Here is a 27213-nt window from a genome sequence, read left to right as displayed (position 1 = left end):
TTTAGGACACTCCCATCCATTCAGACGCCAGCTGAGCTCTCTCGCTCTCTCCGTGAGCCTGTGACATTGTGACGCTGAGAGGGGCGGAGTGCGATGGGCAATGACACCTGGGCACGTAACCCCGCGGGTGGTTCGAGGTTGGCGCTCTTGGCAATGGCACGCCTCAAACTAGTCGGTGTGTCCGCGCAGCATCCGCAATACCTAAACGCCACGTGACGCGATCATTGCAGGCGTACGGGGGGTGAGGCGAGAGGGAAGTGGGGGGTAATAAGCGACTGTGAGTTGGTTATCATCTGAGGCCTGCAACTTGGAAGTTGAAATAGGAAGTTGACGCTGTTCCCATGCCAGATCTGTTGTTCTGTTGCTGTTTATCGGTTATCGTTCCCTCCCCCCCTGCAATGCAAACCACACCGCACTCAACCCAACCTACGCACAGACCAGTATAAAAGGACGTACCTTTGCCAAGCCTTGGGCGACCCATTTTCGTGCGGCGAAAACGGCCAACAAGGACTTCAACCGAATTTGGCGAGGCCGTTGATTCTCGAACGAGGAGTGACTGGTGATCTCCAACCATCAACATCTCGACACCAATTTCGACCAGCACGCCGCCCGCACCACTCTAGCCGGTGCCTCGAGCCTACCAAAGGAGAGCTGCGCATAGACAAACTTGTGCTGCTCCGCCTGAGGCGGCATCCCCCACCATGCTGCCCTCGTCCGTGCGCCGTGTCGTCGCTGCGACGCCTCAGTCGCCCGCCGTTTCCTCCCTGGCCTCGTCCGTCCCGCGAGCTGCTGCCTCATACAGCCTGTCGTATAGGCAGACAGGCCTTCAACAACGCCGTTACTCGTCCTCAAAACCGTCGAGCCCGGACGACGGGTCCAAGGATTTCGCCGCCCGCCCGGTTCCCGCATCACGAAGCTCCAAGACAGAAAAGACCAAGGGGCACGCAAAAGCGGCGGCTCCACAACCCCCCAGTGTTCCTAGTACTAGGCATATTGGAGATGAAGGTTCGTATTGTCACACTTTAGTGCTGTTGCGTGAACCAACCCCCTAACACGCCAGCAGGCCTCGCCCTCTCCACCTTTTTCGCCCTGCACCGGCCCATCTCGGTAACGCAGCTCATGCCCAAGTCCGTATCCGACGACGCCTTTGCCCGGATATTCGCCTCGCGGACCCGAAACAACAGAGTCGCCGACGTGCTCTCGACCCTCTCACAAACGGTATCTGACCTGGAGGAGCCCCTGTCGAAACTGAACGTTGCCAACGGAGACAAGCAGCGGTCGCAAGAGGCCCACGACGCCGAGGAGGGGACAGCGAAGCTCAGCCTGAAGCACTCCGACGGCTCCGAGACCAACCTCCACATCCAGCTCAACCCCATGGCTGGCCAGTACCTGCCCTACGCCCCACCCCCGGCCCCCGAGCCGCTCGCCGAGACCGCCATCGACGCTGAGTCGGCCAACAGCGCCATCGCCGAGGAGCTTTCAGAGCAGCAGGACGCCCAGACGCGCGTGTACAAGGCCATGGTGACTATCGAGGAGACGGTCGACGCCGACGGGCAGGTCAAGGTGGTGGCACACAGCCCGGAGCTGGTCGAGGAGGGGGCGACCGAGCGGCCACAGTCCTTCCTGGAGCGCATGCTGTGGCGACAGCTGCGGTACGACGAGTCGCGCCGCCACCAGGGCCGCACCATGCAGGCCATCAGCGTGCGCCGGCAGCGCAAGCTGCGCATGAAGAAGAAGAAGTACAAGAAGCTGATGAAGAAGACGCGGAACTTGCGGCGGAAGCTGGATCGCTTGTAAGGGGCTCAACCCCTGTGTAAATATTCCCTTGCCCCCAATCTCTCTCTTTTTTACTTGCTCCTGTCTAGAGACCTGGTGTCAGGGTGTACGGTTCACATCCAAACGCATATTTTGTTGGCTCTGGTTTGAGTTCATTTTACATCTGCATAATCGCACATAGAGTGGGGGGACGCAGGTGAAAGAGTACGCGCGCGCGTTAGGCTAGGTAGGTAGGCAGCTAGTCCCGACCAGAAATGAAAACGATCTTTCTGCCTGCCTGCCGGCCCGCCCCGACAAACAACACCCCCCCCTTTAAACACCACTACCCCCTCCCTCCTCAACTCCCCAAAACCGAAATATTCGAATCCAACCACTGCTCCCAGTCCTCCCCCGTCCACGCGCTCCCAATCTCGGCCACCACCACCCCATTAAACAACACCGTCGGCGTGACATGCACCCCCGTCAACCTCGCCATCTTCACCACGGTCTTAACGTCCGCCGTAACCTGATTCCCCGCATTCTTGCCCCCATCCAACTGCTTCACCTCCAACAGCTTATACACCTCATCCTCATCCACGCCCACGCTCTCGCGCGCCAATTTCGCCAGCCGCAGGTACGTCGCGTTGCGCGTCTCGCCCGCGACGGCCTCGTCGAAGAACGCCGTCTGGTGCGTGAAGAGGTCCGAGATGAACACCCAGAAGCGGTCGGAGACGCCGCGCAGGGTGAGCTGCTGCACGGCGAGGGCGGCTTCGTGGACCAGGGTGGAGGAGGGGTGCCAGGGTTGGATTTGCGGGCGGATGATTAGTTGCAGGCGGTTGGCGATGTTGGGGTTGCGCCGGATGTGCGGGAGGACGGAGGTCAGGAGGGTGTTGAACATTTCTGGGGGTGGGGGGATCAGGGGGGGGAAGGGGTTAGTCTTTGGGTTGGGGTGAAGGGTTGGGTTAGGGGGGAGGGGGGTGGAGGGTCGACAGACTGGCTGAGAAGGGGCAGACGTAGTCGAGGTAGAACTCGAGGGTGTGAGGGGGCGGGTCGGAGGGGGAGGTGGTCGTGGCATCGTCGGTGAAGACGAGGCGATGGCCTTTGAACTTGGGTGGGAGGGCCATTGTGTGATGGGTTGTCGTTGAGTTTGAGCTATCTAACTGTATAAGCGTAGGGAAGCAAGTTGCAAAACGTGGTAGGGACTAGGGGGATGTATAAAGATAGCATAAAAGAGTCAGAGACGGTGAATACGACAATGCTCGACAGAGCTCTGTGGAATGATGCAATCAACAGCAGCTTACACAACGACAGCAATAAGCAGGTACGAAGGCTAGCTAAAGTGGGGGGAGAGGGGCAGACCTGCGAGTCTGCAACCATGGAACCTTCCTAAAGTGAGAGTGGGTTTATCATCGAAGCACAACGGTCATTCTCTTTTTAGAAGAGTAACTTGAACTTGATATTACAAATGCAATAAAAACAATGAATCCCGAAATCGTGCCTGTCAGGCTCGCTACTAGAAATCGTGTGTAAATGTGGCGACCAAAACGGCAAAAGCAACCAAGGTTAAAAGGGGCGCTAGCAATGAATGGTGTTAATGACATGGAAAGGTCCGCTTTTGGCTTCTTGTTCCTCACTCCCGCTCCACTCCCTGCACCCGAAAAACATCCTCCCCAGCAATACCGCGGACGATCATCACATTATCGGGCAAGGTCTTGGAAAACGCCTGACTGTCAGAATTGAGTGTCTTAACAGTCCCGGACGTTGTCGTTGGTCGCGGTCCCGGGGTGTTGTCGGCGGGTTCTTCGCCTCTTTGGTCGCTTCTGAACAACCATGACTCGCCCAACTCCAGATACTGCTGTCGGTCTCGCCTAGCCCCCGGAGTGTTCCACTGACTACTATCTTCCGACGAAGTGTGTCGTATCTTCTTCCTCTTGCTGACAAAATAAACCCTCACAAACTTGGAGAATCCGGGCATCGAGCTGACGATGATGGTAATGTGCAGTTCAACCACACTATAGGAGAGCTCTGGTTAGCTGCTGATTCGGCCTTTTGACGACCGTACCGGGGCTCACCTGCACAAAAGCACAATCGCAGCTTTCCAAGACTTGTCTGGCGAGTTTGCCCATAGCCGAATTCTGTACACCAGAGATACGGTTGTAGCGATGACCGCCCTGTATCAGAAAGCATCAGCAACTGCTCTTGCTTGACAACCGGTGGTTGGTTTGCCCTCACAAAAACCCTACCGAAAATACCGCCAGTGCCTTGAGCCGTTTCCTTGTCGGCCAGCTGAGCCTCGCAACAACAGGGACCGGCAGCAAGAACATGTACAAATCCAACACGAGATACAATATTGAAGCCGCAGGAGACCAGACCACCATGTGGTCGAATTTCAACGCCACATCATCCCAGGACTGTCCTGGCCTCGGAATATCATCCAAACACTGGGAGACAAAACTGACTATCGCAACAATACAAATCGCCGCCATCCCGATACGGATAGCGATTCTCATGCCGCGCTCAAGGGTAAAAATTTGGTGTAGCAACAAAAAGATTGATGTTTTGGCCATTATCGTCGCCATTATGGTGATCAGCGACCGTCCGAAACGTAACTACCGTCAGGGCTTCCGGTGAATCTCAACCCTCGAGTAGTTCGTTTAGCCGGGGAACCGACCTACCTTGACCGTATCACCGAGGAGCCAACATAGCGGGATATCCCACTGATGGCGCGCAAGATGAAGTTCTGACCACCTCGCATCGTTAACAGCCAGCAGACTAGGGACGGATTTGCCAGGACACTCACGAAAGAACATCAAGGTCGTCTCCGTGACAGCAAACACAAGTCCTGCCGTACAGAAATCTGATATACGTATTAGCCGCCGTGTCATCATGTGAAGGAAGCTGTTTCCCTGTGGGGACGTACAATCGCTCAATGCCAGCTGTTTTCTGTTTGCGTATAGTCTTCCACCCGTGGTGACGAGAGCCAAGGCCATCATGAAGCTACAGACTGCGATGATAGCCGGGACGAGAGCCCCACGGTCGGAGAAGTCCGACACTTCGCCCTCGGGTGGTTCGGTCGCTGGGAGTGTACACCGATCAACGTTAACTATGTCGTCTACCATGCTGTTTGGGGGAAATTGTTGGCTTGGGTTGAGAGTCCGCCAGGATGAGAACTCAACGGCGGTGGAAGCGTGCTTGACTTTCACGAAGCAAGTGACGGGGGACGAAGGTGTGATATATACCCACACGCTCCTCCTTAAAACGCCATGGATAGCCTTAGCGCAGCCATCCCGCGCCGTTTCGAGGACCTCCGGAGCACTGTCGAAGATCGGGTCTGTTTTCCAGGATGGCTTCGCTGTTGTTTGTCGCCCCAAATCTTAGCCCTCTGAAGGTGTGGCCCACGATAAACCATGACTCGGCGAATCTTGCACTTTGGAGAAGTGGCGGTTCTTAACCACTTACGGCGCCATCCTGTCCGCCACATGCCGGTATTGTTTGCCCTCTTAGCCTTGTTTAGCAGCCAGGGCTGAGACAAGGGATAGGCGTCGTCACCTTCGGTTCCGGCGGACGCCATAATGTGCCTTTCTTCTGTGAACGTCCATCAAGGGGCCAGAAGCTTTCCGGCTGGGATCCTTCCCGGTAAGCGCGGGGGAGATAGTGGCCACGGGTACCTCTTACTTGGTTGATGCTTGAAACACTTGCTTGGTATTTCTGGCTTTGCCCTTTCGCATGCATCGCGGACAGTGCGACATGACTTACTGATACTCAAAGTCAAAGCGAGAACCCGATTCCTGGCTTCACATGACTTATCTCTTTTTGAACCCAGCAGTAATTTGCCGCGGGCGAGGGTGAGACTCATGGACCCATGGGCTTTTGAATATCGGGTCATTTGGGGGTGTTCAACGATGGTATAACGAAGTTTGATGAGGAGCTTCGCATGGCTGAACGCAACACAAGCGCAGCCAAAACCTGGGTCGTGACAAAAGACTAATACACCGAAAAGACAAATACACTGTGGGAGAATAATCTCCTTCCACCTGGCGTTATCCATGCGTTGCCCCTGAGACAAAGACATTGTATACCCAAACTAACAACAGATGGTGAATATTACAGTACAGAATAGCAGCACAGAATAGCAATACATTTTCCTCCTTCTCAATATCGGTAAGCTCTCTAGCCCTACCTTGTTTGGCGAGATAGGAGTCTTGGCCCTCTACCACCCAAACGCATTGTCATAAAACCCCGGCCGACGGTTGTCAAGCGCACATCTCGACTCATCATAGACCCTATCACGAAGGTCACTTCCAACCCCCCGCCCCCAAGCCAAATATTCATCCGCCTCATCATCTTCGTTGTCGAGATACAAAGTATAGCTCCAGTCATCATCTGAATCGAACTCGTCACGGGTCGGAGCCAGGTTCAGGTTGAAGTACCCCTGGGCCAACACCCGGTTGAAGGCGGCAGCCTGTTGCCTTTTATGCCTCTGATGTTGTTCTTTGCTCCAGGATGACCAGGACTTCGAGATCCAGGCACCCATTCTGGGAAGGGTTTCGGGAAGCTTGGCCCACTGGGCCTGCTGCCATGCCCTGATATGAGCGATGCTCTGCATATTGGATGCCATTGGAACTCACGGAATTAGTCTCAGAGAAACGGGGATGTTGGATCTAGAGATCAAGATGGTCATGCTGTCTGCTTATGTATACCCGTAGAGGAAACCAGACAGAATTTATAAACAATAAGTGTCAGCAGACAAAGCATTGTGGTGAAACAGGTAGGTTGAGTGTTGTCAGTTTCTTTGTGGTTGTGACCTATATTGACTACTAACACACAAGTTTGGGTGTCTCTGTAAGCAACAGCAAACAAATAAATGTCTGGTGTCTGAGTTGTGACAACTCAAACTTATCTGTTGGACAAGTATGATGGCGGCAAGCCAACTATTCCTCTGCCACTACCACGTCCCCGTTTCACAAAAGGGGTTGGAAAAAGGAACTAGATTTTGGTATCCATTAGCCAGGAGGAGAACGTAAGCCATCATTACCAAAACCACCCCTCGCAAATCCAACAAGTTCCAACCCTGACTGGGACCATCATACACCTAAACCCATGCATCCGCAAACAGCCCCCGTCCTACGAATTCTCACCACGCGTAACCGTCACCGTCTCAAACGTGCCGGGCACAGTCAACGTAACAGTTTCGACCACCCCATCCCAGCTCGTCGTCACCGCCCCCGTCCCCGTAACACCCTCCCCCAACGAAGAAGACTCAGCAACACCAGTAGCAGTAGCAGCAGCAGTAGCAGAAAACCTTCCCATTCCCATCACCGCCCTCAATATTACAAAGAAACCCATTCAACACCCCCGCATCCATCCTCACCGTCCTACACCCATCACCACCCACACCACTACCCCGCTGCATATCCTGCGGCAGATCGAGGTAATAGTAATACCTGCCCGAGCTGCCGCTGCTGTTGCTATCGCTGCCTCCAGAACCTAAGTCGGTGGGGCATGCCCAGAAGTCGCGACGTGAGACGTTGTAGACTAGGTGGCCGTATTCGTCGAGCGCGAAGAGCGTGGCGGGGTAGGCGGGGGGTTGGAGGGAGCAGACGAGGACGGTGGATGGTTCTGGGGGGTGGTTGGGTCAGAGGACTGTCGTTTTTGGGAGTGAAAGTTTGGGGGGGCGGGAGGGGTTGGCTTGAGGTGTGGGATGGGGAGGAGCCGGAGGAGCCCGTGGTGTTGGCGATAGGTGTGGGAGGGGGGTTGCGAGAAATATGGTGGGTAGAGGGGGGGGGGGGGGTACAGGGAGGGCTAACCGGGCCACCAACACCCTCGTAGGTCCGTATCATATAGTCCGCCATCTCTGAGACGGAAGATGGTGCCCGAGGGTTCGGCAGACGAGTCCTCAGACTTTGCAATGCCAACCACCTGGCCGCCCTCTACCTGTCCGAGGATGTTGCCCTCTGCAACGAGACTGAAGATGCAGTTTTGGGGGGTGCTTTGGGCTAGGAGCAGAACAGCCCAGCCGCCGAGAAAGGTAAACGCGATGAGAAGGCCGGCCATTGTGTGATATTAGTGAGAGTTGGTCGGCTGAAGGATGGGAAAGTTGGGTATGCTGGGCAATGACTTGGTAGGAAGTGAAGTTCGGTCCCTTTATAACTTCAGATCGTATAGGGGGGACCGCCCTCTCGCCCATGGTAGCGTAACACCATCAGGTCCAAATGCAGAAGCGAATGGCTTGTCCCCGCGAGCGTACCCAGCGCCGAGGCAACGGGCCGGGGAATCGAATTTGCAGCTCGCGGGTGGGTGCCATCCGTCACGGGCTCGTACTTAAACACCGCAGCGGAGCCGACGATGAGTTGCCATTCGTGATACCTCGGCCGAGCTCATCAGGCCGTGTAACGAGCTGGTGAGAGCTGGATGAGCAGCTAGGCCCCCGCCGGAACCCCTAGGTCACGACACAGAGTCGAGGCGCCCTTGTCTGAACTGAAGGCAAACATTTTGACGCGCACGGCATATCGGGGTGGCAACGGAGTTTAGCAATTGTGTGCAAGTTTCTTCGCGGTTTCATTTCATCGCTATCGGCTGGAGGACTACCTCGCCTTTCTCCTCTTCTTCTGGACTGGTGGGTCTGCCTCATCTTCCGACGGGAGGACATCACTTGCGCCCTCGATATCGAGATCGGACTCGGCATCCTCTTCTCCACTGCCCGCTTCCGAACCATCCTCCTCCTCGGAGCCTTCCTCCTCCTCATCACTTGAGTCGTCCAGGGGTATCATATCTTCCGCAGCTTCCGTTCGAGCCGCTGTCTCAGCCGCATCTTCTTCCTCAGAGTCACTGTCGCTTGAGAAGCCAGAGAAGTTCTCATCCTCATCTTCTTCGCCGTCTTCCTCGGCTGCTACGGTTGAGCCAGCCAATGAGGTACTGCCAACGGTTTCATCCCCGTCACGTTTCCGCTTGAGGGGCATCTCGCCGAGCCGCCCTTGCCTGCCCTCAATAACAGCGTCGTCGTCACCTCCCTCCATAGCCGGGGCAGGCGTGAACCAGGGGATTTTGCCACGCATAAAGTCATTGAGAACCATCTTTGCAACGCCGTCCACATCTGGCTCACCACCCTTGAGCAGCCGGCCGGATTTCCTCGCCATAAGTTCGAGGAACTCGATGTGGTCTTTCCAACCCTTGAGCTCGTACGTCCTTTCCATGTGATGTGTCTTGACTTTTTTCAAGACAGCAGGAATGTATTGTTCCGGATGCTCCACGTTCTCAACACGGACAACACCGCGGAGGAGGAGATCCTGAGGTGTATCGTTGTGGTTTGGTGGTACAATACCCGGACAGTCGATGAGATAGATCCTCTTCATTAGTGTAACATACTGCCAGACTTTGGTTTCACCCGGAATGGGTGCGACCTTGGCGACCGCCTTGCCCCGGAGGGCGTTGATGATGCTCGACTTGCCGACATTCGGATAGCCGATAAGACCGACACTGATCTGTTTCCGGTCTTTGTGGAGAATGCTGAACTGCCGCAGAAGATCGATCAAGGAACCACGCCCAAAGGGGTTCTTGAGACTCGACCTCATGGCGCAGGTGGGGTGGTCCTTCTGAAGCACTCGGATCCAAGCGGCCTACATCAGTTAGCATTTGTTGGTGCGAATTGTCTGATGTGTGGTATTGAGATGTGTGAATCATCACTAAGAAGACAGCCATGTGCCATCCGAATGGATAGTGGCGGCCTTCAACTCGTATGGAACACGTCCGGTATCCGGCGATAGAACCCCAAAACGGCGCCTATCAATCCCCGATCTGATGACCAGACCAGGGAAGTTGGAAGTGGAGATCGCTCTCCCAGGGACGTAACGGATTTCTTCCACTGAGCATACATAAAGAATGCGAAAGGATCCTGACTAAAGCCCTGGGGCCAGGTAAAACCTGACTTGGGTGGGAAATGGGGGGCGATAAGAGGGGCGCTTACCGCTGTGCTCGAGGGGACGAGATCAATCTTGTTCAATACGAACACGAGATGTTTGTGGGGGGCTTCGGTCTTGAGATATTTTTCGACGTGACGGCTAGGTTGACAGGTCAGCACAGGATGAGGTAGGGGTGATTCAAGGGGCGTCCACATACCACCTTGTTCCCAAGGGATCCCGCGCATCTATTACATGAAGAATAACATCTGACGAATCCATCACCTTGTCTGGAGGGTGTCAGTAAGAGTCCTTGAAAAAGGGTACCCATGGAAACTCACAAAGCTCATTCCAAATACGCTTGGACTGGCCCTTGCTGAAGATGGCCTCCTTCGCCGTCGCGACACTGAAGTCTTCCTCCACCAGCTCATCATCATCCAGAACTATTGACCCCACAGTACCGTTAAGCAACCTGATCTGCTCCCGGCGTGCTTGGTATGTATCGAAGCTCTGCTCTGTGTAGCCCGCAAGCTCGTCGACGGTGTTGAAGCTAAGCTTCGGCCGTTTCCTTTGTGCCTTGGGCCCGAAGGTCTCTGAGAAGGGCTCGCTCTCGATGGTCATCTTCGCCTGGTGCTTCTTCAACCCGTCCTGTAGGCTGGGTCCATCTCGAATCAAGCTCATGGGAAGCTTGTTGCTCTTCAGCAGGACTGAGTAGGGGTCCTTCTCCTTCTCGGCGATGGCCTCCCGGAACGACTTGAGGGTGTCTTGGGAGATGACTCGGGTGTTGGTGAACCACCTCCTGTTCGGCTCGACAACGGCTTTGGGGACCTCCCGGCTCTGGTAGGAGGCGGCCTGGACGATCTTGCCCTCTTTGTTCCGAGTGGCCTTCCCATCCTTGTACATGTTCAAGGTCTTGACCTTCTTGGCGGTGCGATAGAAGTTCTCGCCCTTGACCTTGGGGTCACCCGTCACCTTCCCCTGCCGCTCCATGCGGGACCTTTCCTTCTTGCCTGCGCATGTGTCAGCCGCGATTGGACTCGATTGAAGAGGATGGCGAGGCTGGGGAAGAGCGCTTACCGGTACCCATCTTAGCAATTGGTCTGCGCCAGCGGCTGCAGGAACAATCACTTGAGTAAAGAAGAAGAGAACTCCCCGATTGCAAAAATAAAGGAGCAGCGGTCTTCCACGGGGAAAGGTGTGGTGGAAGACAAGGAGAAAAAAAGATGAGAAGAACTGGGACGGAGCGCGAAGCAAGCCAAATGAAGGTTTTTGGCGGGGTGGAGCTCCAGAAGTCTCTTCGCGATAAAATTTGGCGGTGAACCACGGCGCAATACTACAGGGCCAGCCGCGCTACTCCTAAACTAGATTAGCGTCACTTAACCCCATGTCCCGCTTGAACAAATTCCAACTTCGAGATCACGACTCCCACTCGTTACGAGTCCCGAATCTTGAATCCGACCCTCGACTCCCACCACCCCGCCCGGAAGCCCAATTCTGCTCGCGGGCGGAATTGCACCTTCCCAAACACCAACAATGGTTCCCCCACTCTCCCGGCCGTCAATATGCGGTCTCCAAGCGGCCCTCTCCTCCTGCCGCATCTCGACGACCACCACCACGACGACCAAGACCCTAACGAACACAACCCGTACATCACCATGGCGGCGCCCATTCAGCAGCACCCCGCGCCCCTCCCAAATGGGCCCCGTCCCGCCGGAATCCCCCCGCTTCATCACCATCCCGGAACCGCCCCAATCCTCCGAGCCCAAGCTCCCCCCCATCAAAGGCCACCTCCCCATCCCGCGCGACATGTTCCCCAAGCGCGAGGGCGACCGCAAAGTCAAGCGCGGCTACCTCCGCGCCGTCACGCGGGTGTCCAAGGCCGAGCGGGCCGGCCTGGCGCCCAAATCCGACGAGGAGGCCCGGCACCGGGTGCTCGCGGCGGCGCGGCGCAGCGCGCTGGCGTCGGGCGTGCACGGCCTGTACGAGCGCAAGGTGGAGCGGCAGAAGCGCGCCACCGAGCGGTCGGAGCGGCGGCGCCAGGCCAACCTCGCCGCGGCGACGGCGCCCGAGCGGCTGGATGATGTGCTCACGCGGCCGACGGTGCGCGCGGCCACGGCGCTGGTGACGCATGTGGAGGCGGACCCGGAGCGGTTTGAGAAGGCGGAGGCTGCGCGCGCGCAGCACCAGGAGCGGTTGGAGGTCAAGGCGGAGGCGCGGCGGGATGCGCTCGCGCAGCTGTATGTGGCGGCGCAGCGGTTTATCATTGATGAGGCGGAGCTGGAGGCGCGGATTGAGGCGATTTTCACGGCGGATCACCACCGTATTGGCGGTAGGGACCGCGGGCAGAGCATCTGGGATCTGGACTCGGCGCCCGTTAGCGTGGCGGACCTGCAGGCTGCCATGTCGGGTTTGTCGAGCAAGGCCATCGAAGGCCACACTTCGAACGCGGTCAAGACTACCAAGAGGCAGAAGTCCGTGGCGGAGGAGTTGACGGGTGGCAAGTTGTAAAGAGAGAAAGATGGTTGGGGCTACTGCTGCTGTTGGCTGTTGGCTTGGTCGCCAATGTATCAAACCGTGTAACGGCATGTACAAATAGAAACGGGGCCGGTCAAGGCTTTCGAGATATATGCATTTCGAATGTTGTTCTACAAAGAGACTACAAGGAGACTATGTACGGTATGTTGTGGTGATATGCAGTGTAGGTGCGTGGTGCAAATGTAGACTCCTTCTAACGCCGAATTCCCACGTTGTTCCGACTCCCCCAGTTCGATCACAAGAACAAGATACAAAAACACTAGGAAACGCCCCCCTCATTCTCTTTCGCGCACGCCCAATGTAACCAGTCCGCTTGAAAACCAACACGGTCTCTCGCAACCCGTTAAGAAACCAACATCACAGCGCATTCCCCTAAATCACCGCCTCTCGACAAGCAACACATGCATCGCCGCATAAGCCAGCACAATAAACACAGCACCAAAAATGCCTAGGCCGATAATATCTGGCCACATAGCCTGGTTGTCAAACCCAAACGAGCTCAGGATGGCCGCCCCGGGCACGGTGATATCGATGCCGATCTTGTGATCGATCAGGGTCAGCTGGGTGACCTCATTGACAATGAGCGCCTCAAAGCCGTAGTGGAAGATGGACAGCCACTGGAGCCACAAGGCAGCGGGCGGGATGGCATCATGGTTCAGCAGCAGGCCGGCAAACAGCAAGCTGAACAGCATGACCAGGCTGCCGATGAGGTTGGCGACGCCGCCGTCCTTGCAGACGATGCCGATGAAGAGGCAGATGGCGGCGGCGGCGAGGTTGAACAGCACGAGCACGAGCATGAAGACCAAGAACTTGTCCGCCTCTGCCACGAGGCCCGTCATGGGGTAGACGATGGCTCCGAGCAGGATGGGCGGGATGATGCGCAACGGCACAATGTCGAAGAGCACCTTGGCAGCGAAGTACGTGACGGGCGAGTAGTAGCCGTTGGCACGCTCGCGGACGAAGAGCAGGCGCTCTTGGGAGAAAACGGAGAGCGTTGTCAGGGTGCTGAAGCCGAAGAGGGCGAGAACGAAGAAGAAAAGACCAAGGCGGTTTTGGAAGCCTGCGATGGTCATGGACAAGCCATAGAACAGGTAGCCGGCGAAGACGGCTAGTAAGATGGCGATGGCGTAGTGGGTCAGCATTAGCATCGGGTTGCGGTACAGGTTGCGCCAGGTCCGCTGGGAAAGCAATGCGAACTGCCGCCAGTAGCCGATGCGCGCATACCCTTTACCCATGGCGCCGAGGTTGATGTTGGGGCCGTCGACGGTGTATCCGTTAGAATTTTGGCCGTTGTTGTTGGTTGCTGTTGCGATGGCCTGTTGGATCTCATCGTGGGTGTTGCCGGCGATGTCAGACTGGATGTAAGAGTGCACTAGGATATCGAGGTCGGTGCCCGTGGGAGCAGGAGGCGGCAGGTCGTCGTGCTCGTCTTGGTTGTGCGGCGGCACGCGATGGGGGGTCTGTTGCAGTTTGTAAGCCCCAAGCTCGTCACCGGCATCTGAGGATGCGGCAGTATCTACCGGCTGCTTGCGACGAGTGTAGAGCTCTCTCTCTTGCCTGACCCGCACAGAGTCCCGGCGTCGGCTCTTCGGGCGAGAGGAGGACGGTGCTTCGGTAATACTGTCGTCTCCGACACTGACGCCAGAAATGCTCGCAATTGACTTGACAGCGCGGGTGCTGCTCGGACCAACGCTCGCCACGTCTGCCGCAAGGGTGCCGTCGTCGAAGGAAGTGGTGGAGCTGGCGTGCATGGTCAAGTCGACGAGGTAGTCCGCAATGTTGAAACCGGGAGGGCAGCTGTATCCGATTTGGTCGAAGTAATCCTGGCATTGATGCAGCGGGCCGGAATAGACAGTCTTTCCCTGAGCCAGCAGGACAAGGCGGTCGAAGAGTGCAACGATGTTGGACCTGGGCTGGTGGATCGTGAAGATGACGGTGCGCTTGTAGGTTTTGGCCAATGTGACGAGGCATTCGATGACGTTATAGGCGTTGTACGCATCCAGGCCGCTGGTGGGTTCGTCGAGGAAGAGGATGGAGGGGCTGGTGACGAGTTCGCAGGCGATGCTGACACGGCGCTTCTCGCCTCCAGAAATGCCACGCCCCTTGCCTTCTTCGGATCCGATCAAGGAGTCTCGAATATGGTAAATACCCAGCTGTTTCTCAACCTCGAAGACTCTCTGCTCCTTTGCCGCGCGCGTCATGTCTCGAGGGAGGCGAAGCAGGGCGCTGGTGAGGATGGTCTCGTGGACCGTCAAGGTAGGGAGCATCGTATCCTCCTGGTCGACGAACCCGGTGCCGTTTTTGTAATCCGCATCGCTGACCTTTTCTCCATTGACGTAGAACTCACCAGAGACCTGGCCGCGCTTGTTTTTGCGAGCAAGAATATCCAAGAAAGTGGTCTTGCCCGCGCCCGACGCGCCCATGATGGCGGTAAGTTCACCGGGATGCGCCATGCCCTGGATACCCGTCAGGATATCCTTGCCGTTGAGGTTGTAGGAGACGTTTTGGAAGTATAGGGATGCCGGTTTATGGTCCGCCATGAGCCTGATCGCTTCGTCGTCCGACTCGTCGAGATGGATAGGACCGTACTTGAACTGCCTCCGGGACAAATACCAGGTCCCGAGAATGACGGCCACCAAGAAAAGCGAGCACCCGGCGATAACTCCGGCGATCAGCGGGGTGTTGATCTTGGGGACGTCGGGTGTGAATCCGGGCACCTCGGTGTGGTATAGACACTCCCCGGCGCCACAGGTTAAGAGGATGCTCATGTCGCCAAAAATGGAGCTGATCATCTTGTTCATCTCCGGCTCTTCAAATGCGCACTTCTTCGGCTCTCCAGGTCGCTGGACACACTCGAACTTGGCGGGGCCGCGGATCACCTTGACAAGGAACTCGCTGAGATCGACCGAGCCGTTCGCGCCGCACAACATGCGGTCGGGTATGCACTCGCAACGGATCTCCTCGCACTTGTAGGATGTCGAGTTCTTGCCTCCGGAGGCATCGAAATCGGCGCTCGATTCGCATTGGTTTAGATGGCACATGAAGGACTCGAGCTCATCAACCCAGACTACAACATGTGAGAGGGGGCAACATGCGCACGGTTCGGAGTTTTAGACTCACACTGGAAATCGCATTCCCCAGACGCCTTGTCACAAGTGAAGGTGACCTGGGGCACCTGGGCGCCGAGGAGTTCTCGGATAGCCCGATTCGTGACATCGCACGTCTGGTAGTTTTGCTTCACCACCTCGCCGCCCGTGTAGCAGACGCCGCCGTCCCCTGTCTCGGTCATGGCGTCGCATGCTCGGTCGCTCGTGCACATGTTGCAGTTGATGCCCGTCCATCCATCGTCGCATTTACAGGACTTGCCTTGTCGCGCCGGGCGTTTTTTGCCTCGGGGTAGGGACCCGCACACTGTGTCATGTTGTCAGCTTGGCTCCTTAGCCAACATCGGTTCGGGAGAAGATCGCGTACGAGGCTCGAGACATTTATCGCCGCCAAACCCCGCAGGGCAGTCGCATTTACCGTCGTACCCGTTGCACGGCGCGAATTGGCCGCAGGAGTTGATGGGGAGGTTGCAGTTAAAGCTGGCAGAAGACAGCCATGGTTAGCCGAGCAAGAGCCATGCAGGGGAAAAAGACCTGGGGCATTGGGGCATACCATGGAGGACAGTCCTTTGGCCGATCTGCCATTAAGGCGAGTTGCGCCTGCATCATATCGTTAGAGGAGAAGCTGTTGGAGGCTGCAGCGACGCATGATAGCGATAGCGAGACACCCGCTAGAGCGAGTACACGCCGTAGCTGGAACGCCATGATGGCGGTAGTTGATTATCGCCAGTGGGTAGACCTCGGCGACAGAGCTGGCTGATGCAAGAGGGGAGGGTGGACAACAGCTGAGAAGCTGGGCGGATCGTTGAGGGCTGCGCCGGAAGGCTGCGTGCAACCAACCCCACGGTTCAACGGACTCAACCGGCCAACGGCCCAGACCAAGGACAAGCCCCAACCTCTTGGCCGCACTCTCACCGAAACTTACGCCGCTCTTGGCCGCAAGTTTGGTGATGGATTGAGTAGAACGGAAATAATCGCTAAAGAATGTGCTTGGTAGAGACCAAAGAAGTAAATAAACAAGGCGAGAAGGAAGGACACAGGACAACAAGAGACAAGAGTGGCGGTCTTGAATGGTGATGAACCAGCGAACCGGCCGAGGTGCCCCCGATGATGTCGCTGTGGAGCTGCGGAGCGCTCACTCCAGGCTTGGGTCAGGGGTGCATTTGGGACTTGGACTCCTTGGCTGGCACACTGAACGCGTGGCTGGAGGATGGACGAAAGTGGATGCATCTGATCAAATAGAAGGTTTTGGTTGGATGGAGCGAAACCTGGGGTGAGACAACGCTTAAATTGTTCAGGCACGTGCTAGGTTCTGAGGTTGTTGAGGGTGTCGAGTGCCATAAATCAGCCACCCTGAGCCATCTGCCTGGGCGATGGGTTCATCATCCAGACACAAAGAAAATAGCAAGGTAATGTAGAACCATAAAATGCGGTGCGAGTTGTCGATGAAACAGAAGACATGTAGATTTGTGGAGTCTGATGGAGATGGAGATGGATGGATAGATGTTGTCTGGAGGGCGCACGATTGACCGACAGCTGCCGACCCCACCCCTCCTCGAGGAAACTGTTATAAAATGAGAGACGAAAGCAGTAAAATCGGAAGACTATTTGTATTTGATACTGGCTCGAGAATATACAAGCTACCTACACATTAAAACCTCGCTTCACTTGCTAAATTTCATCAAAATGGTCAAGATTGAGCCGTTCGAGGTCGAGCAATGGATGGACCGCCTCGAGACGACGCCCGGGGTTCTCAACATCGCCGAGACATGCGCCGCCTCAGTATCTGTGGACGACCTGGTGCGAATGTGCGAGGATAAGGGTGCGCCGGGGCCCCTCTCACTCTCCAAAAAGCTCACCTACGGCGCCATCCGCGGCTCTGAGACCCTCCGTCAACGCGTTGCCTCCCTTTATGACCGGGCATCTGACGCCGAGCCGCTTCCGGCTGAGAACGTCATCATTACCCAGGGGGCCATCGCCGCCAACTTCTTAACCCTTTACACCCTCGTGGGCCACGGCGATCATGTCATCTGCGTGTACCCCACCTACCAGCAGCTGTATTCGGTTCCTGAGAGCCTGGGGGCCGAGGTGTCCCTGTGGAAGTTGAAGAAAGAGGACGGATACATCCCGGATGTGGCAGAGCTAGAAGGGTTAGTCAAGGACAACACCAAGGTATGCAATAACCCCCCTCACCCGCACCCTCCACCACGGACCCACCATACTAACCACACCACACCATCACACCAGCTAATCGTGATCAACAACCCCAACAACCCCATGGGCAGCACCATCCCCAGCACCACCCTCGCCCAAATCGTCACCTTCGCCCAACAACGCTCCATCACCATCCTCTCGGACGAAGTCTACAGCCCCCTCTACCACTCCCTCCCCACCAACCAACCGGCCCCCCCCTCCATCCTCACCTTCGGCTACGCCCAAACCATCGCCACCGGCTCCATGTCCAAAGCCTTCGCGCTCGCGGGGATCCGCACGGGGTGGATCGCGACGCGCGACGCCCGCATCGCCGAGGCCGTGGCCGCCGCCCGCGACTACACCACCATCAGCGTGTCGCAGCTCGACGACCAGGTCGCCGGCTACGCGCTGTCGGGCCCCGTGGTGCAGCCCCTGCTGGCGCGGAACTTGGCGCTGGCGCGCGGCAATCTGGAGTTGTTGGGTGCTTTTGTGGAGAAGTACGCTGCGGTGTGTTCGTGGACCAGGCCGACGGCGGGGACGACCGCGCTGGTGCAGTTTCAGGATCTGAAGGAGGGGGGCGCGCCGGTGGATGATGCGCGGTTGGTGATGGATGTGTTGGAGAAGACGAAGGTGTTGGTTATGCCGGCGAGTCCGTGCTTTGGGTTGGGGAGGGACTTTAAAGGGTTTGTGAGGGTGGGCTATGTCTGTGAGACGGAGGTGCTGGTGGAGGGGTTGGAGAGGTTGGGGCGGTATATCGAGGAGTATTTGATGGGTGAAGAGAGGAACTGAAGATGCAACTGCGGCACGTGTGTTCCGAGAAGTGGGAACCATCTCCACGTTGCGCCAGCGCAGAAGGGTCATAACCGGTAGCGAGAAGGACAAGAAACTCCACGTTTTGGACCTCCGCAACCTGATGGGTGTTAGTTCGAGTCCCTACATTGTACCAAGTGGATGCTGTACATACTCGCCTGTCTTGTGTAGAGGCTCGCGAGCGAGGCGAGGTAATCGCGGCCCATTGGCAGCCCGTGGGGGAGTAAGCCACGGAACGAATCGTTGGGGATGGTGGAGGCAGGTACCCGGACCTCCCCACCAACCATAGGCTGCATGCTTGGTGAAGATCCGCTGTGCCACTCAGCTGTAGCGGGGACCCCGCATGCCGAGGCGCGATCAGCTTGTAAGCAGGCGGTCATGGAAACTGGTTAGAGGCTGGTGAATACCACTTCGAAGTCAACGCAGGACTCGGTAGTGATTGTTTTTCTCCTTGGCTTTCAGCCGCAGCCCTTTTCTACCCATGCTATTGGTTCATTCTGATACTTCTTTTACTATTTTTATTTTGTCACGATGCTATTCGTCGGATGCCCAAGTAAGAAGGCCGGCGAGTCGAACCACAATGTTGCTATTCGCAGATGTCACGGGTGGTAGTATAGCCACTGTCGAAAATGTGAACAAATGTACCGAGGCTCGTTAGATATGTACATACCTAAGCGATGTTTAAGTTGGCATGCAACTCGTAGGAGGGCACTAACATCAAAAGTTTTCACTGGTCAGAGACCAGGAGTGTACATTCCGGACACCGAGAGTGTAAGATGAAATCATGAAGTGGGATCCAGGGGCACAGAAAGGAGAGCTCGAGATATAAAACGGCCCCCTCTGAGGCAGTTTGAGCAAGTTTTTCAAGCCTCACAAGCCAGCCACTATCATTCCTCATTTCATTGCTTCCGAACTTCGGAACTGACAGCAACCATGAAATTCTTCACCCCCCTCGCCCTTCTCATCTCCCTCGCCTCCGCCCACCCTCAACCCAACATCGCCACCTTTGAGGAGCAGTTTATCAACTCCCTCCCCCTCGTCTCACGTTCGGAGTCATCCGCTGGCAACACCTCTGCCATCACCCTCGTCGGCTACAAGTCCATCCCCATCGAGCCGGAGCACGTCGCCGACTTCGAAAAGGACTACTTCGCCAATGTCTCGCTGTGGGGCAGGAACCGCGTCTATGACCGCCAAGCCCGCGCCATAAGGGTCTACTTCCCCGTTGCGGGGGCCCTGCTCCCCCTGGGTGCCCGCGGTGAGCACGTCGAGGCCGACCTTCTCGGCCGGGTCCCCTCGACCCACGCCGAAGACACCCTCCAGCTGCTCGGGAGGGGCCTGCACGTGCTCGGGCGCAAGAGGACCGACCAAGTCACGGGCGTCGAGGGCAACGTCGTCGAGAATGGCATCATCTACCTCTCGGAGCCGGCCAAGCCCGTGCGCCACGTCGGCCGCGCCGTCGTCTACGACTTTGGCGGCAAGGAGCTGCACTCGCACGGCGAGTCCGGCCACCCGCACAAGCGCGCCGAGGCGAAGAAGGGGTGTCTGCAGAACCACAACGGCAAGAACTGCTCCAAGGCCTACGGCATCAACAAGGGCCGCTGCAAGATGAACACCAAGACGTGCATGGACTACAACGGTGTCGTCACCGACTGCAAGAACTACTCTTCGGGCTGGAAGAAGTACAGGAACTTTGTCGACAGCGATTGTGATGTGTCCCTGGGCAAGGGCCATTGCTGGAACGAAATCATGTAAGGCTGACTACCTAAGAAGGGAGATATTCATAACGGGTGGTATGTATTTAAGTGGCAATGGAAACGATGATGAATAAAACACTTGGGCTTGGGGTATTCTAGAAATGTCGGTCATACATACGATAGGAAGATGGCTTCCAGTGTACATACAAAATGAGGGCTTGGAATCGATACAATCTCTCCTCGTCAGCTCCAACCTTTGAATTGTTACCCTAAGTCCTGAGGTAACCATCGCAAAATCTTGAATGCGGTCATTGCCCTGGCAGACTGCCTTCATGCCGTTTAGTGACCACCGTGACTCGTCTCAGTCCGGCGCTTTTCTTCTCAGAGGGTCGAGGGGTGGGTTGCTTTCAGGCTTAGGAGCTATCTCTGAGCTGAGATCACTTAATTTCTAAGGATTGGCTGCTGCGTCGCCTCATAAATCGCTTGCTTGGGCGGAATGTGAGAGCGGAATTGGCGCGGCTTACCCGACGTGGCTCCAACGATGTACCCCTATTCGCAGTCAAGAAGGAAATAAGCACGCGGGCTAGTTCAGCGAAAATCTATTTATGTGGAAAACTGGCTGAGCTTAAAGGGGTGCTGTGGCTCTAGACAGCCCCTCGACATAACCGTTGGTCCGTTTTCAATAGGTAGGTAGGTGGAATAGCCGCAAATAAACCTCAAGCACGCCACGGTCAGGGTGATAATTCAAACCTGAGAAAATAATTTTGAGTCGGATAAGCTCTTGTTTCCCCCCCGCGTTGTACCTTTTTTCACATATCACTGTAAATAACCGGCTCCAAGGGCTGCGGTTGTTGAGAATGCATCACCTTTTGAGGTAGTCACACAGTTGGGCGTGCACCTGGTCTGATCGCCTTGGGTAACTGGATGGGGTGGGATGTTTGGGCGCAGCTGGGAGATGGGTGGGAAATGGAAAATGAGGAGAAATAGCAGCAGCAGCAGCAGCAGCAGGTTGTTCCAATGAAGGCGGATGCCACCAAGCATGGGACAGAGTTCCACGCCAGTCTTTTGGCTCCTTCTCCCGGGCCGTAATGTAGATGAAGACTTAGAAGATGAGTCCCTGCATATACATACGGCTAGAACCGGAAGAAGATGAGTGTGCTATGGAATTGTATAGACCATTAATTAAATCTAGAATTTGGTCACAACGGCTGAACTTTTTCGACAGCCGCTAAGACCATGGCTACGGGAGAGGCAGGGGCGATCCAGAACGCGAATAAGATCGCGCCGGGCAAAACATCGGGCGAGTACTGGGCAGCGAACCGGGTGTACAGTGGGCATACTTGAGCCACTGGAACGGGGCTTAAACGCTTGATAAAGTTCCTCGGAAATCGTCTATCGCTGCTGTAAGTGGTGCATCAACCGCCGAGTTGAAGGGTTTCACATTCCGCATTGTTTCAGCGCTGGAGCACCATGAGACTCATGTTCGCTAGAACTGCCAAGCCCCTGTTTCCAAGTTTACCCGCACTAGCCAAGTAAAGCTTAGTTTTTTAAGGAGATCGGGCAGGGACGCTCCCTGATCCGGTAACTAGCGGCAGTCACACTCTCTGTCGGACTTGTTCCTCTTTCCGCTTTGTCACTTTGTCTGTGGCGAGTCAGCGGGCCGTTCGCCTCCAATACTCGGCCGAACGCGCACTCAGCCCCATCGGCCACCTCATACTTCGCTCGTTTCAACCGTACTGCCTTGCTTTTCTTTTGAAGACGGACTTGCCCCGTCCTTCGTCCTCTCTTTGAGCTGCTCTCTCTTTCTTTGAGCCTCCCCAAAAGGTTGCGGGTCCGTGACCACTTCATGTAGTATTCTGTCCGGATTTGTCACTCTCATCTCTTCGTTTCTCGCTGAGAGCTGACACACTACACTGCTTCCACACACGCCTTGCTTCTCGCCACAAGCCGTCCTCTTTCGCACCGATTACCTTTTACGGGCCTTGGCGGTTGTGCTAGTCTGTGGATCAGTGCATCCATTTATTTACCAGGCTGTCGTTCACTGAGCATCTACTGCCGATCTCACCAACGGACTCCAGTTCATTTCACAACAGTTCACCATCGCAACTATGAAGGGTCCCGATGCTGTGGCCTTGGCTCTGCTCGCCGGTGCCGTCCATGCATCTGCCGGCAATGGCGTTGTCCAATGGGACATCCAGAGATCGCAACGACCGGAGGAGTTCAAGAGGCTGAGGAAACGCGCCGACACCTTCGAGGAGGTTGTCACAAACGAACAAGCAAGAGGAGGGTATTTTGCTACCTGCCGGTTGGGGACGCCCGGGCAGGACGTGACGCTCCAGCTAGATACTGGGAGCAGCGACACTTGGGTGCCGGATTCCGAGGCTCCGGTGTGCAGGGCGGCTGGCACTGAAGGGTGTAGGCTGGGAACCTGTATGGCATTCCGTTGAGCGGTTTGGAGGAATTGTATTTTGCTAACATGGTGTCTAGTCAACCCCGACGAGTCAAGCACCTTCGAGGTCGTCGGAAAGGACCAATTTGACATCGAGTATGTGGATAACAGCTCTTCGAAGGGCGACTACTTCACTGATGTCTTCGAGATTGGCGGCGCCACTTTGCAAAACCTAACCATGGGGCTCGGTCGCCGCACTGATATCGCATATGGACTAGTCGGTGTGGGCTATGCCGTCAATGAAGCGATCGTGGGAACCACCAAGTCGCTTTCGTCCGCCTACCCCAACCTTCCTGTCGAAATGGTCAATGAGGGCCTGATCAACACTGTCGCTTACAGCTTGTGGTTGAACGATCTGGGTACGTTTCGCCGACGCGCCGCAGGGTTGTTGTTTTTGCTAACTATCCCTAGACGCAAGCTCGGGCAGCATCCTCTTCGGTGGAATCGACACCAAGAAGTACAAAGGAGACTTGACGAGGATCCACGTCTACCCTACCCAGCAGGACTCTAACCAGCAGGATATTTTTTCGGCGTTCCTGGTCGCTTTAACGACCGTAGAGGCCGTCAGCTCTAGTGGCCAGGACACTTTGACATCGGAGGCTTTCCCCATCCCTGTGGTCTTGGACTCCGGCACTACCCTATCATATCTACCCACCGACCTGGCGAGACAAGTCTGGAACGAAGTCGGTGCTATCTACTCCCCCGAGATCGGAGTGGCCGTACTCCCCTGCAGCATGCAAAATAGCAAGGGGCACTTTTCCTTTGGCTTTGCTGGCCCCAACGGGCCCCGTATCAACGTCGGCATGGACGAGCTGGTCCTCGATTTGACCTCGGGAACCCCTCCGACCTTCCTTAGCGGCCAATACAGGGGACAAGACGTGTGCCAGTTCGGCATCCAGAACTTCACCTCGGCGCCCTACCTGCTGGGTGACACCTTCCTCCGCTCGGCGTACGTGGTCTATGACCTAGTCAACAACCAAATCGGCATCGCCGAGACCGATTTCAACTCGACCGACAGCAACATCGTGGCATTCCCCAGCATGAGCGCCCCCATCCCGTCTGCGACGGCGGCGCCTGACCAGAACCAAGCCACTAATATCCCGGCTGTGACGTCCCCGGCGTATGCGGCAAGCTCGGGCTTCATGGAGAGTGTGGATGGATCGGAGAATGCGGCTCCGGGCATGTCTGCGGCTTGGGGGACAGGGCAGATTGTGATTGTGGGCGCCACGATGGTGATGATGGCACTTGGGTCAGGTTTATTCGTTGCATTTTGAGCTACCTTATTCATATAGGCGAATCTGGTCAGCGAGGGGATCTATACCTGCATACCATAATAGACATGGGAATGGCTGCATGGGTTGGGCTTGACGGGAGGTGGTCTCATTATCTATTTTATAATTTGGGCGAGCGATAGCGTAGCGAAGACAGCGTACTTGATGTAAATGGCAACACCAGAAAGGATCCGGAGGACTTGAAATACAGTTTACATATGAGGTTGCAAGACCCTGGCAAGTCCCTGGCCGATTCCCGGCTGTTGGAATGCGGCGGGGAGCATGGGGAGCATGGGGAGCATGGGGAGCATGGGTTGAGTGAGCGGCGCTGCTGGGGTACTGGGGGGTTCGGAACGGACCCACAATAAAAAATCGCGAGCTGGGATGCCGAGAATCATCAAATCCACGCGAATTCCGTATTTCGGATGGCTCTTCAACCTTTGGGACCATCCTCTTTTCCCCCCTCATTTCTTTAATACGCCTTTGTCTTTTCGTCAAGATGAGGGTGATACGGGCTGCGGCTGCGCTCAACAGCAGCTGTGCTGCTAGTTCTAGACAGGGAGCCCGTTATGCGAGTTTGGCATGCCGTACCGCACTCACTACTTCACCTTTGGCGCCATGCTATAGTGCCCGGTTGAGTGGGCTTCGGTACTTCACCAAGACTCATGCTCCCAGGGCTGCCAGTGCCGCTGAGGCTGCGTACGTCTTCTCATGAGCTTGGATCGAGCAATTGGGTCATGGACAAGCTAACAGATCGCTCGCTCTCTAGCTTGAAGCAGGCCAAGGAACTTGCTGCCGCCAACATGACCCCCGAAGCCGCCGCCGCCCGCATGACCCCCGAGGAGGCCAAGAGGTTGTCCATGGTCCGAAACATTGGTATTGCAGTACGTGTGGACGCGGAGTACAGGGCGTATGGAGGGGTGGGACCGAGAAACTGAGCACCTCGAAACAGGCACACATCGACAGCGGCAAGACCACCGTGAGCGAGCGCATCCTCTTCTACACCGGCCGGACGAAGGCGATCCACGAAGTTAGGGGGCGCGATGGTGTTGGCGCCAAGATGGACTCTATGGAACTTGAGAGGGAGCGAGGCATCACCATTCAATCCGCCGCCACCTTTGCCGACTGGAAGAAGGTCGAGAACGGCGTCGAGGAGACATACCACTTCAACTTGATCGACACACCCGGCCATATCGACTTCACCATCGAGGTCGAGCGTGCCATGAGAGTGCTGGACGGTGCCGTCATGGTTCTGTGCGCCGTCAGTGGCGTGCAGAGTCAGACCATCACCGTCGACAGGCAGATGAAGCGGTACAACGTCCCCCGTATCAGCTTCGTCAACAAGATGGACCGCATGGGCTCCAACCCATTCAAGGCGGTCGAGATGATCAACTCGAAGCTTAAGATCCCCGCTGCTGCCGTGCAAATCCCAATCGGTTCCGAGAAGGAGTTCGAGGGTGTTGTCGACTTGATCAACATGAGGGCGATCCGAAACGACGGTCTCCGTGGTACCAACGTCAGAGTTTCGAACACGATACCCGAGAATCTCAAGGAATTGGCCGAGCAGAAGAGGCAGGAGCTGATTGAGAAATTGGCCGACGTCGATGATGAGATGGCCGAGATGTTCCTCGAAGAGAAGACCCCTACCCCTGAGCAGATCAAGGCCGCGATCCGCCGGGCGACCATCGGCCTCAAGTTCACTCCCGTTCTGATGGGCTCTGCCCTGGCCGACAAGTCTGTTCAGCCCATGCTGGATGCTGTCTGCGACTACCTCCCGAACCCCGGCAACGTCGACAACCTGGCCCTCGACCGGTCCAAGAAGGAAGAGCCCGTGAAGCTTCTGCCGTACGACTCGCTTCCATTCGTGGGCCTGGCCTTCAAGCTCGAAGAGAACCCTTACGGCCAGCTTACCTACATCCGCGTCTACCAGGGTACCCTGAAGAAGGGCCAATACCTCTTCAACGCGCGAAACGACAAGAAGGTGCGCATTCCCCGTATCGTACGCATGCACTCCAACGAGATGGAGGACGTCAACGAGATCGGTGCTGGTGAGATCTGCGCCGTCTTCGGAGTGGAATGCGCCTCCGGTGACACCTTCACCGACGGTCGCCTACCCTACGGCATGAGCTCCATGTTCGTGCCGGACTCAGTCATGTCACTCAGCATCAAGCCCAAGCGCAGCAGCGACGCCGATGCCTTCAGTAAGGCCATGAACCGCTTCATGCGTGAGGACCCCACCTTCCGGCTACACGTCGATGAGGAGTCGGAGGAGACCATCATCAGCGGTATGGGCGAACTCCACCTTGATATTTACGTCGAGCGTCTGCGCCGTGAATACAAGGTCGACTGTGAGACAGGCAAGCCCCGCGTCGCCTACCGCGAGACCATCAGCAAGCGCGCCGACTACGACTTCCTCCTCAAGCGCCAGTCGGGCGGGCCCGGCGATTACGCCCGCGTGGTCGGCTGGATCGAGCCCAACGTGGAGAACGCCGAGGGGAACAAGTTCGAGACCAAGGTCGTCGGCGGCAACATCCCGGACAAGTACCTCGCAGCCTGCGGCAAGGGCTTCGAAGAGGCCTGCATCAGGGGCCCGCTGCTCGGCCACAAGGTCATCGGCGCACACATGGTGGTCACGGACGGCGCGACGCACGTCACCGACTCCAGCGACTACGCATTCAACCTGGCCACGCAGATGGCGTTCCGCAAGGCCTTCCCCGACGCGGGCGGCGCCGTGCTCGAGCCGCTCATGAAGACCACCATCACGGCCCCCGCCGAGTTCCAGGGCAACATCCTCATGCTCATGAACAAGCGCGGCTCCATCGTCGACACCGAGGTCGGCGCCGACGAGTTCACCATGATCGCCGAGTGCAGCCTGAACGCCATGTTCGGCTTCAGCACCCACTTGCGCGCCGCCACCCAGGGCAAGGGTGAGTTCAGCATGGAGTTCAGCCACTATGCTGCGGCGCCGCCGCATTTGCAGTAAGTTCTTCTGCCAAGGAGTGAATTGTGCTTTGGAATGGTTTGCTGACGTGTAACTTTCCCAATTTTAGGAAGGAGCTTGTTGCTCAGTACGAAAAGGAGCTCGAGGCCAAGCGGAGCAAGTAAACCCGATATGGGTGATGTTGGTGTTTCTTTTTTCCCACCTGAACGCCGATTGAGTGCCCGTACCCCGGGCTGCGACGAACCGTGGCCTGGTGTAGAGCTCGGTAGCCGAGTACATACTAGGCTGTCGACAAGAGAGCTTCTGTGGAGCTTCATTGTACTCCCGCCCTTGGGCGGTCTCGAAACGACTGATCATGATAGGGTAAAATAGGGGGTAGGTTATATCTGGGATAGATCACGGGTAGATGGTCGATCACTAGGGACAGGCGCCACAAGATAGAGGCGGCTTGTATCATAGCCTGGGCTGGTTGGTTGGTTGTCTGTAAATGGGCCATGTATGATACACGATGTAACCTGTGTTGTTTAGATTGGTTGTTGTAATTAAGCAATGAGATACCATCCCTT

At 56.4% G+C, this 27213-nt stretch overlaps 11 protein-coding genes across 11 annotated transcripts; 6 read left to right on the top strand and 5 right to left on the bottom strand.

Moving 5' to 3' along the window:
- Positions 1–292: 292 nt before the first annotated feature.
- On the top strand, positions 293–1955 carry F5144DRAFT_51318 (mitochondrial 37S ribosomal protein mS38). Its single transcript, XM_066786574.1, has 2 exons — positions 293–1005; positions 1064–1955. The coding sequence occupies exons 1-2, from the start codon at positions 702–704 to the stop codon at positions 1795–1797; spliced, it is 1038 nt and encodes a 345-aa protein (XP_066648864.1). The 5' UTR covers positions 293–701; the 3' UTR covers positions 1798–1955.
- Positions 1956–2113: 158 nt separating this feature from the next.
- F5144DRAFT_637535 (uncharacterized protein) lies at positions 2114–3342 on the bottom strand (the record flags this gene model as incomplete). Its single annotated transcript, XM_066792663.1, has 2 exons — positions 2750–3342; positions 2114–2655 (listed from the first exon to the last, which is right to left on the bottom strand). Exons 1-2 carry the CDS (start codon positions 2877–2879, stop codon positions 2114–2116), a joined length of 672 nt encoding a protein of 223 aa, XP_066648863.1. The 5' UTR covers positions 2880–3342.
- Positions 3343–3385: 43 nt separating this feature from the next.
- F5144DRAFT_598016 (uncharacterized protein) lies at positions 3386–5326 on the bottom strand (the record flags this gene model as incomplete). Its single annotated transcript, XM_066790907.1, has 6 exons — positions 3386–3767; positions 3828–3926; positions 4431–4503; positions 4556–4612; positions 4676–4831; positions 5215–5326. 6 exons carry the CDS (start codon positions 5324–5326, stop codon positions 3386–3388), a joined length of 879 nt encoding a protein of 292 aa, XP_066648862.1.
- A 1553-nt stretch (positions 5327–6879) lies between these two features.
- F5144DRAFT_625586 (uncharacterized protein) lies at positions 6880–8199 on the bottom strand (the record flags this gene model as incomplete). Its single annotated transcript, XM_066792233.1, has 3 exons — positions 7563–8199; positions 7127–7374; positions 6880–7014 (listed from the first exon to the last, which is right to left on the bottom strand). Exons 1-3 carry the CDS (start codon positions 7807–7809, stop codon positions 6880–6882), a joined length of 630 nt encoding a protein of 209 aa, XP_066648861.1. The 5' UTR covers positions 7810–8199.
- On the bottom strand, positions 8200–10920 carry F5144DRAFT_556527 (NUC091 domain-containing protein). The gene is made up of 5 exons (XM_066787982.1): positions 10728–10920; positions 9992–10660; positions 9871–9940; positions 9719–9812; positions 8200–9371 (listed from the first exon to the last, which is right to left on the bottom strand). The coding sequence occupies exons 1-5, from the start codon at positions 10735–10737 to the stop codon at positions 8340–8342; spliced, it is 1875 nt and encodes a 624-aa protein (XP_066648860.1). The 5' UTR covers positions 10738–10920; the 3' UTR covers positions 8200–8339.
- Positions 10921–10983: 63 nt separating this feature from the next.
- Positions 10984–12275, top strand: F5144DRAFT_556525 (uncharacterized protein). The gene has a single exon (XM_066787981.1). The coding sequence runs from the start codon at positions 11184–11186 to the stop codon at positions 12156–12158; it is 975 nt and encodes a 324-aa protein (XP_066648859.1). The 5' UTR covers positions 10984–11183; the 3' UTR covers positions 12159–12275.
- An 85-nt stretch (positions 12276–12360) lies between these two features.
- Positions 12361–16102, bottom strand: F5144DRAFT_51119 (uncharacterized protein). The gene is made up of 4 exons (XM_066786549.1): positions 15843–16102; positions 15657–15769; positions 15306–15596; positions 12361–15252 (listed from the first exon to the last, which is right to left on the bottom strand). Exons 1-4 carry the CDS (start codon positions 15992–15994, stop codon positions 12563–12565), a joined length of 3246 nt encoding a protein of 1081 aa, XP_066648858.1. The 5' UTR covers positions 15995–16102; the 3' UTR covers positions 12361–12562.
- An 873-nt stretch (positions 16103–16975) lies between these two features.
- Positions 16976–18271, top strand: F5144DRAFT_478047 (pyridoxal phosphate-dependent transferase; the record flags this gene model as incomplete). Its single annotated transcript, XM_066785083.1, has 2 exons — positions 16976–17461; positions 17537–18271. 2 exons carry the CDS (start codon positions 16976–16978, stop codon positions 18269–18271), a joined length of 1221 nt encoding a protein of 406 aa, XP_066648857.1.
- Positions 18272–19076: 805 nt separating this feature from the next.
- Positions 19077–20295, top strand: F5144DRAFT_556517 (uncharacterized protein). Its single transcript, XM_066787980.1, has one exon. The coding sequence runs from the start codon at positions 19226–19228 to the stop codon at positions 20042–20044; it is 819 nt and encodes a 272-aa protein (XP_066648856.1). The 5' UTR covers positions 19077–19225; the 3' UTR covers positions 20045–20295.
- Positions 20296–22094: 1799 nt separating this feature from the next.
- F5144DRAFT_481232 (aspartic peptidase domain-containing protein) lies at positions 22095–23709 on the top strand (the record flags this gene model as incomplete). The annotated part of the gene is made up of 3 exons (XM_066785274.1): positions 22095–22416; positions 22474–22794; positions 22847–23709. 3 exons carry the CDS (start codon positions 22095–22097, stop codon positions 23707–23709), a joined length of 1506 nt encoding a protein of 501 aa, XP_066648855.1.
- A 390-nt stretch (positions 23710–24099) lies between these two features.
- On the top strand, positions 24100–27213 carry F5144DRAFT_556514 (elongation factor G, mitochondrial). Its single transcript, XM_066787979.1, has 4 exons — positions 24100–24405; positions 24476–24590; positions 24659–26685; positions 26757–27213. The coding sequence occupies exons 1-4, from the start codon at positions 24206–24208 to the stop codon at positions 26809–26811; spliced, it is 2397 nt and encodes a 798-aa protein (XP_066648854.1). The 5' UTR covers positions 24100–24205; the 3' UTR covers positions 26812–27213.

Source organism: Chaetomium tenue, assembly GCF_020726465.1.
Source record: "Chaetomium tenue strain MPI-SDFR-AT-0079 chromosome Unknown F5144scaffold_1, whole genome shotgun sequence".
In the NCBI taxonomy this organism is placed as follows: Eukaryota; Fungi; Ascomycota; class Sordariomycetes; order Sordariales; family Chaetomiaceae; genus Chaetomium; species Chaetomium tenue.
This window is presented reverse-complemented; position numbering and strand designations above follow the sequence as displayed.

What these genes read in the sequence shown, in the direction of transcription:
- F5144DRAFT_51318 (XM_066786574.1), top strand. Translation starts at nt 702, where the DNA reads ATGCTGCCCTCGTCCGTGCGCCGTGTCGTCGCTGCGACGCCTCAGTCG. An exon ending in TAGGCATATTGGAGATGAAG is followed by an intron (nt 1,006 to 1,063) that starts GTTCGTATTGTC and finishes ACACGCCAGCAG; the next exon opens with GCCTCGCCCTCTCCACCTTT.
- F5144DRAFT_556527 (XM_066787982.1), bottom strand. An exon ending in GCGTATTTGGAATGAGCTTT is followed by an intron (nt 9,941 to 9,991) that starts GTGAGTTTCCAT and finishes GACACCCTCCAG; the next exon opens with ACAAGGTGATGGATTCGTCA. An exon ending in GATCCCTTGGGAACAAGGTG is followed by an intron (nt 9,813 to 9,870) that starts GTATGTGGACGC and finishes CTGTCAACCTAG; the next exon opens with CCGTCACGTCGAAAAATATC.
- F5144DRAFT_556525 (XM_066787981.1), top strand. Translation starts at nt 11,184, where the DNA reads ATGGTTCCCCCACTCTCCCGGCCGTCAATATGCGGTCTCCAAGCGGCC.
- F5144DRAFT_51119 (XM_066786549.1), bottom strand. Translation starts at nt 15,994, where the DNA reads ATGGCGTTCCAGCTACGGCGTGTACTCGCTCTAGCGGGTGTCTCGCTA. An exon ending in CCAAAGGACTGTCCTCCATG is followed by an intron (nt 15,770 to 15,842) that starts GTATGCCCCAAT and finishes GTCTTCTGCCAG; the next exon opens with CTTTAACTGCAACCTCCCCA. An exon ending in CGATAAATGTCTCGAGCCTC is followed by an intron (nt 15,597 to 15,656) that starts GTACGCGATCTT and finishes AACATGACACAG; the next exon opens with TGTGCGGGTCCCTACCCCGA.
- F5144DRAFT_556517 (XM_066787980.1), top strand. Translation starts at nt 19,226, where the DNA reads ATGAAATTCTTCACCCCCCTCGCCCTTCTCATCTCCCTCGCCTCCGCC.
- F5144DRAFT_556514 (XM_066787979.1), top strand. Translation starts at nt 24,206, where the DNA reads ATGAGGGTGATACGGGCTGCGGCTGCGCTCAACAGCAGCTGTGCTGCT. An exon ending in TCCGAAACATTGGTATTGCA is followed by an intron (nt 24,591 to 24,658) that starts GTACGTGTGGAC and finishes ACCTCGAAACAG; the next exon opens with GCACACATCGACAGCGGCAA. An exon ending in GCGGCGCCGCCGCATTTGCA is followed by an intron (nt 26,686 to 26,756) that starts GTAAGTTCTTCT and finishes TCCCAATTTTAG; the next exon opens with GAAGGAGCTTGTTGCTCAGT.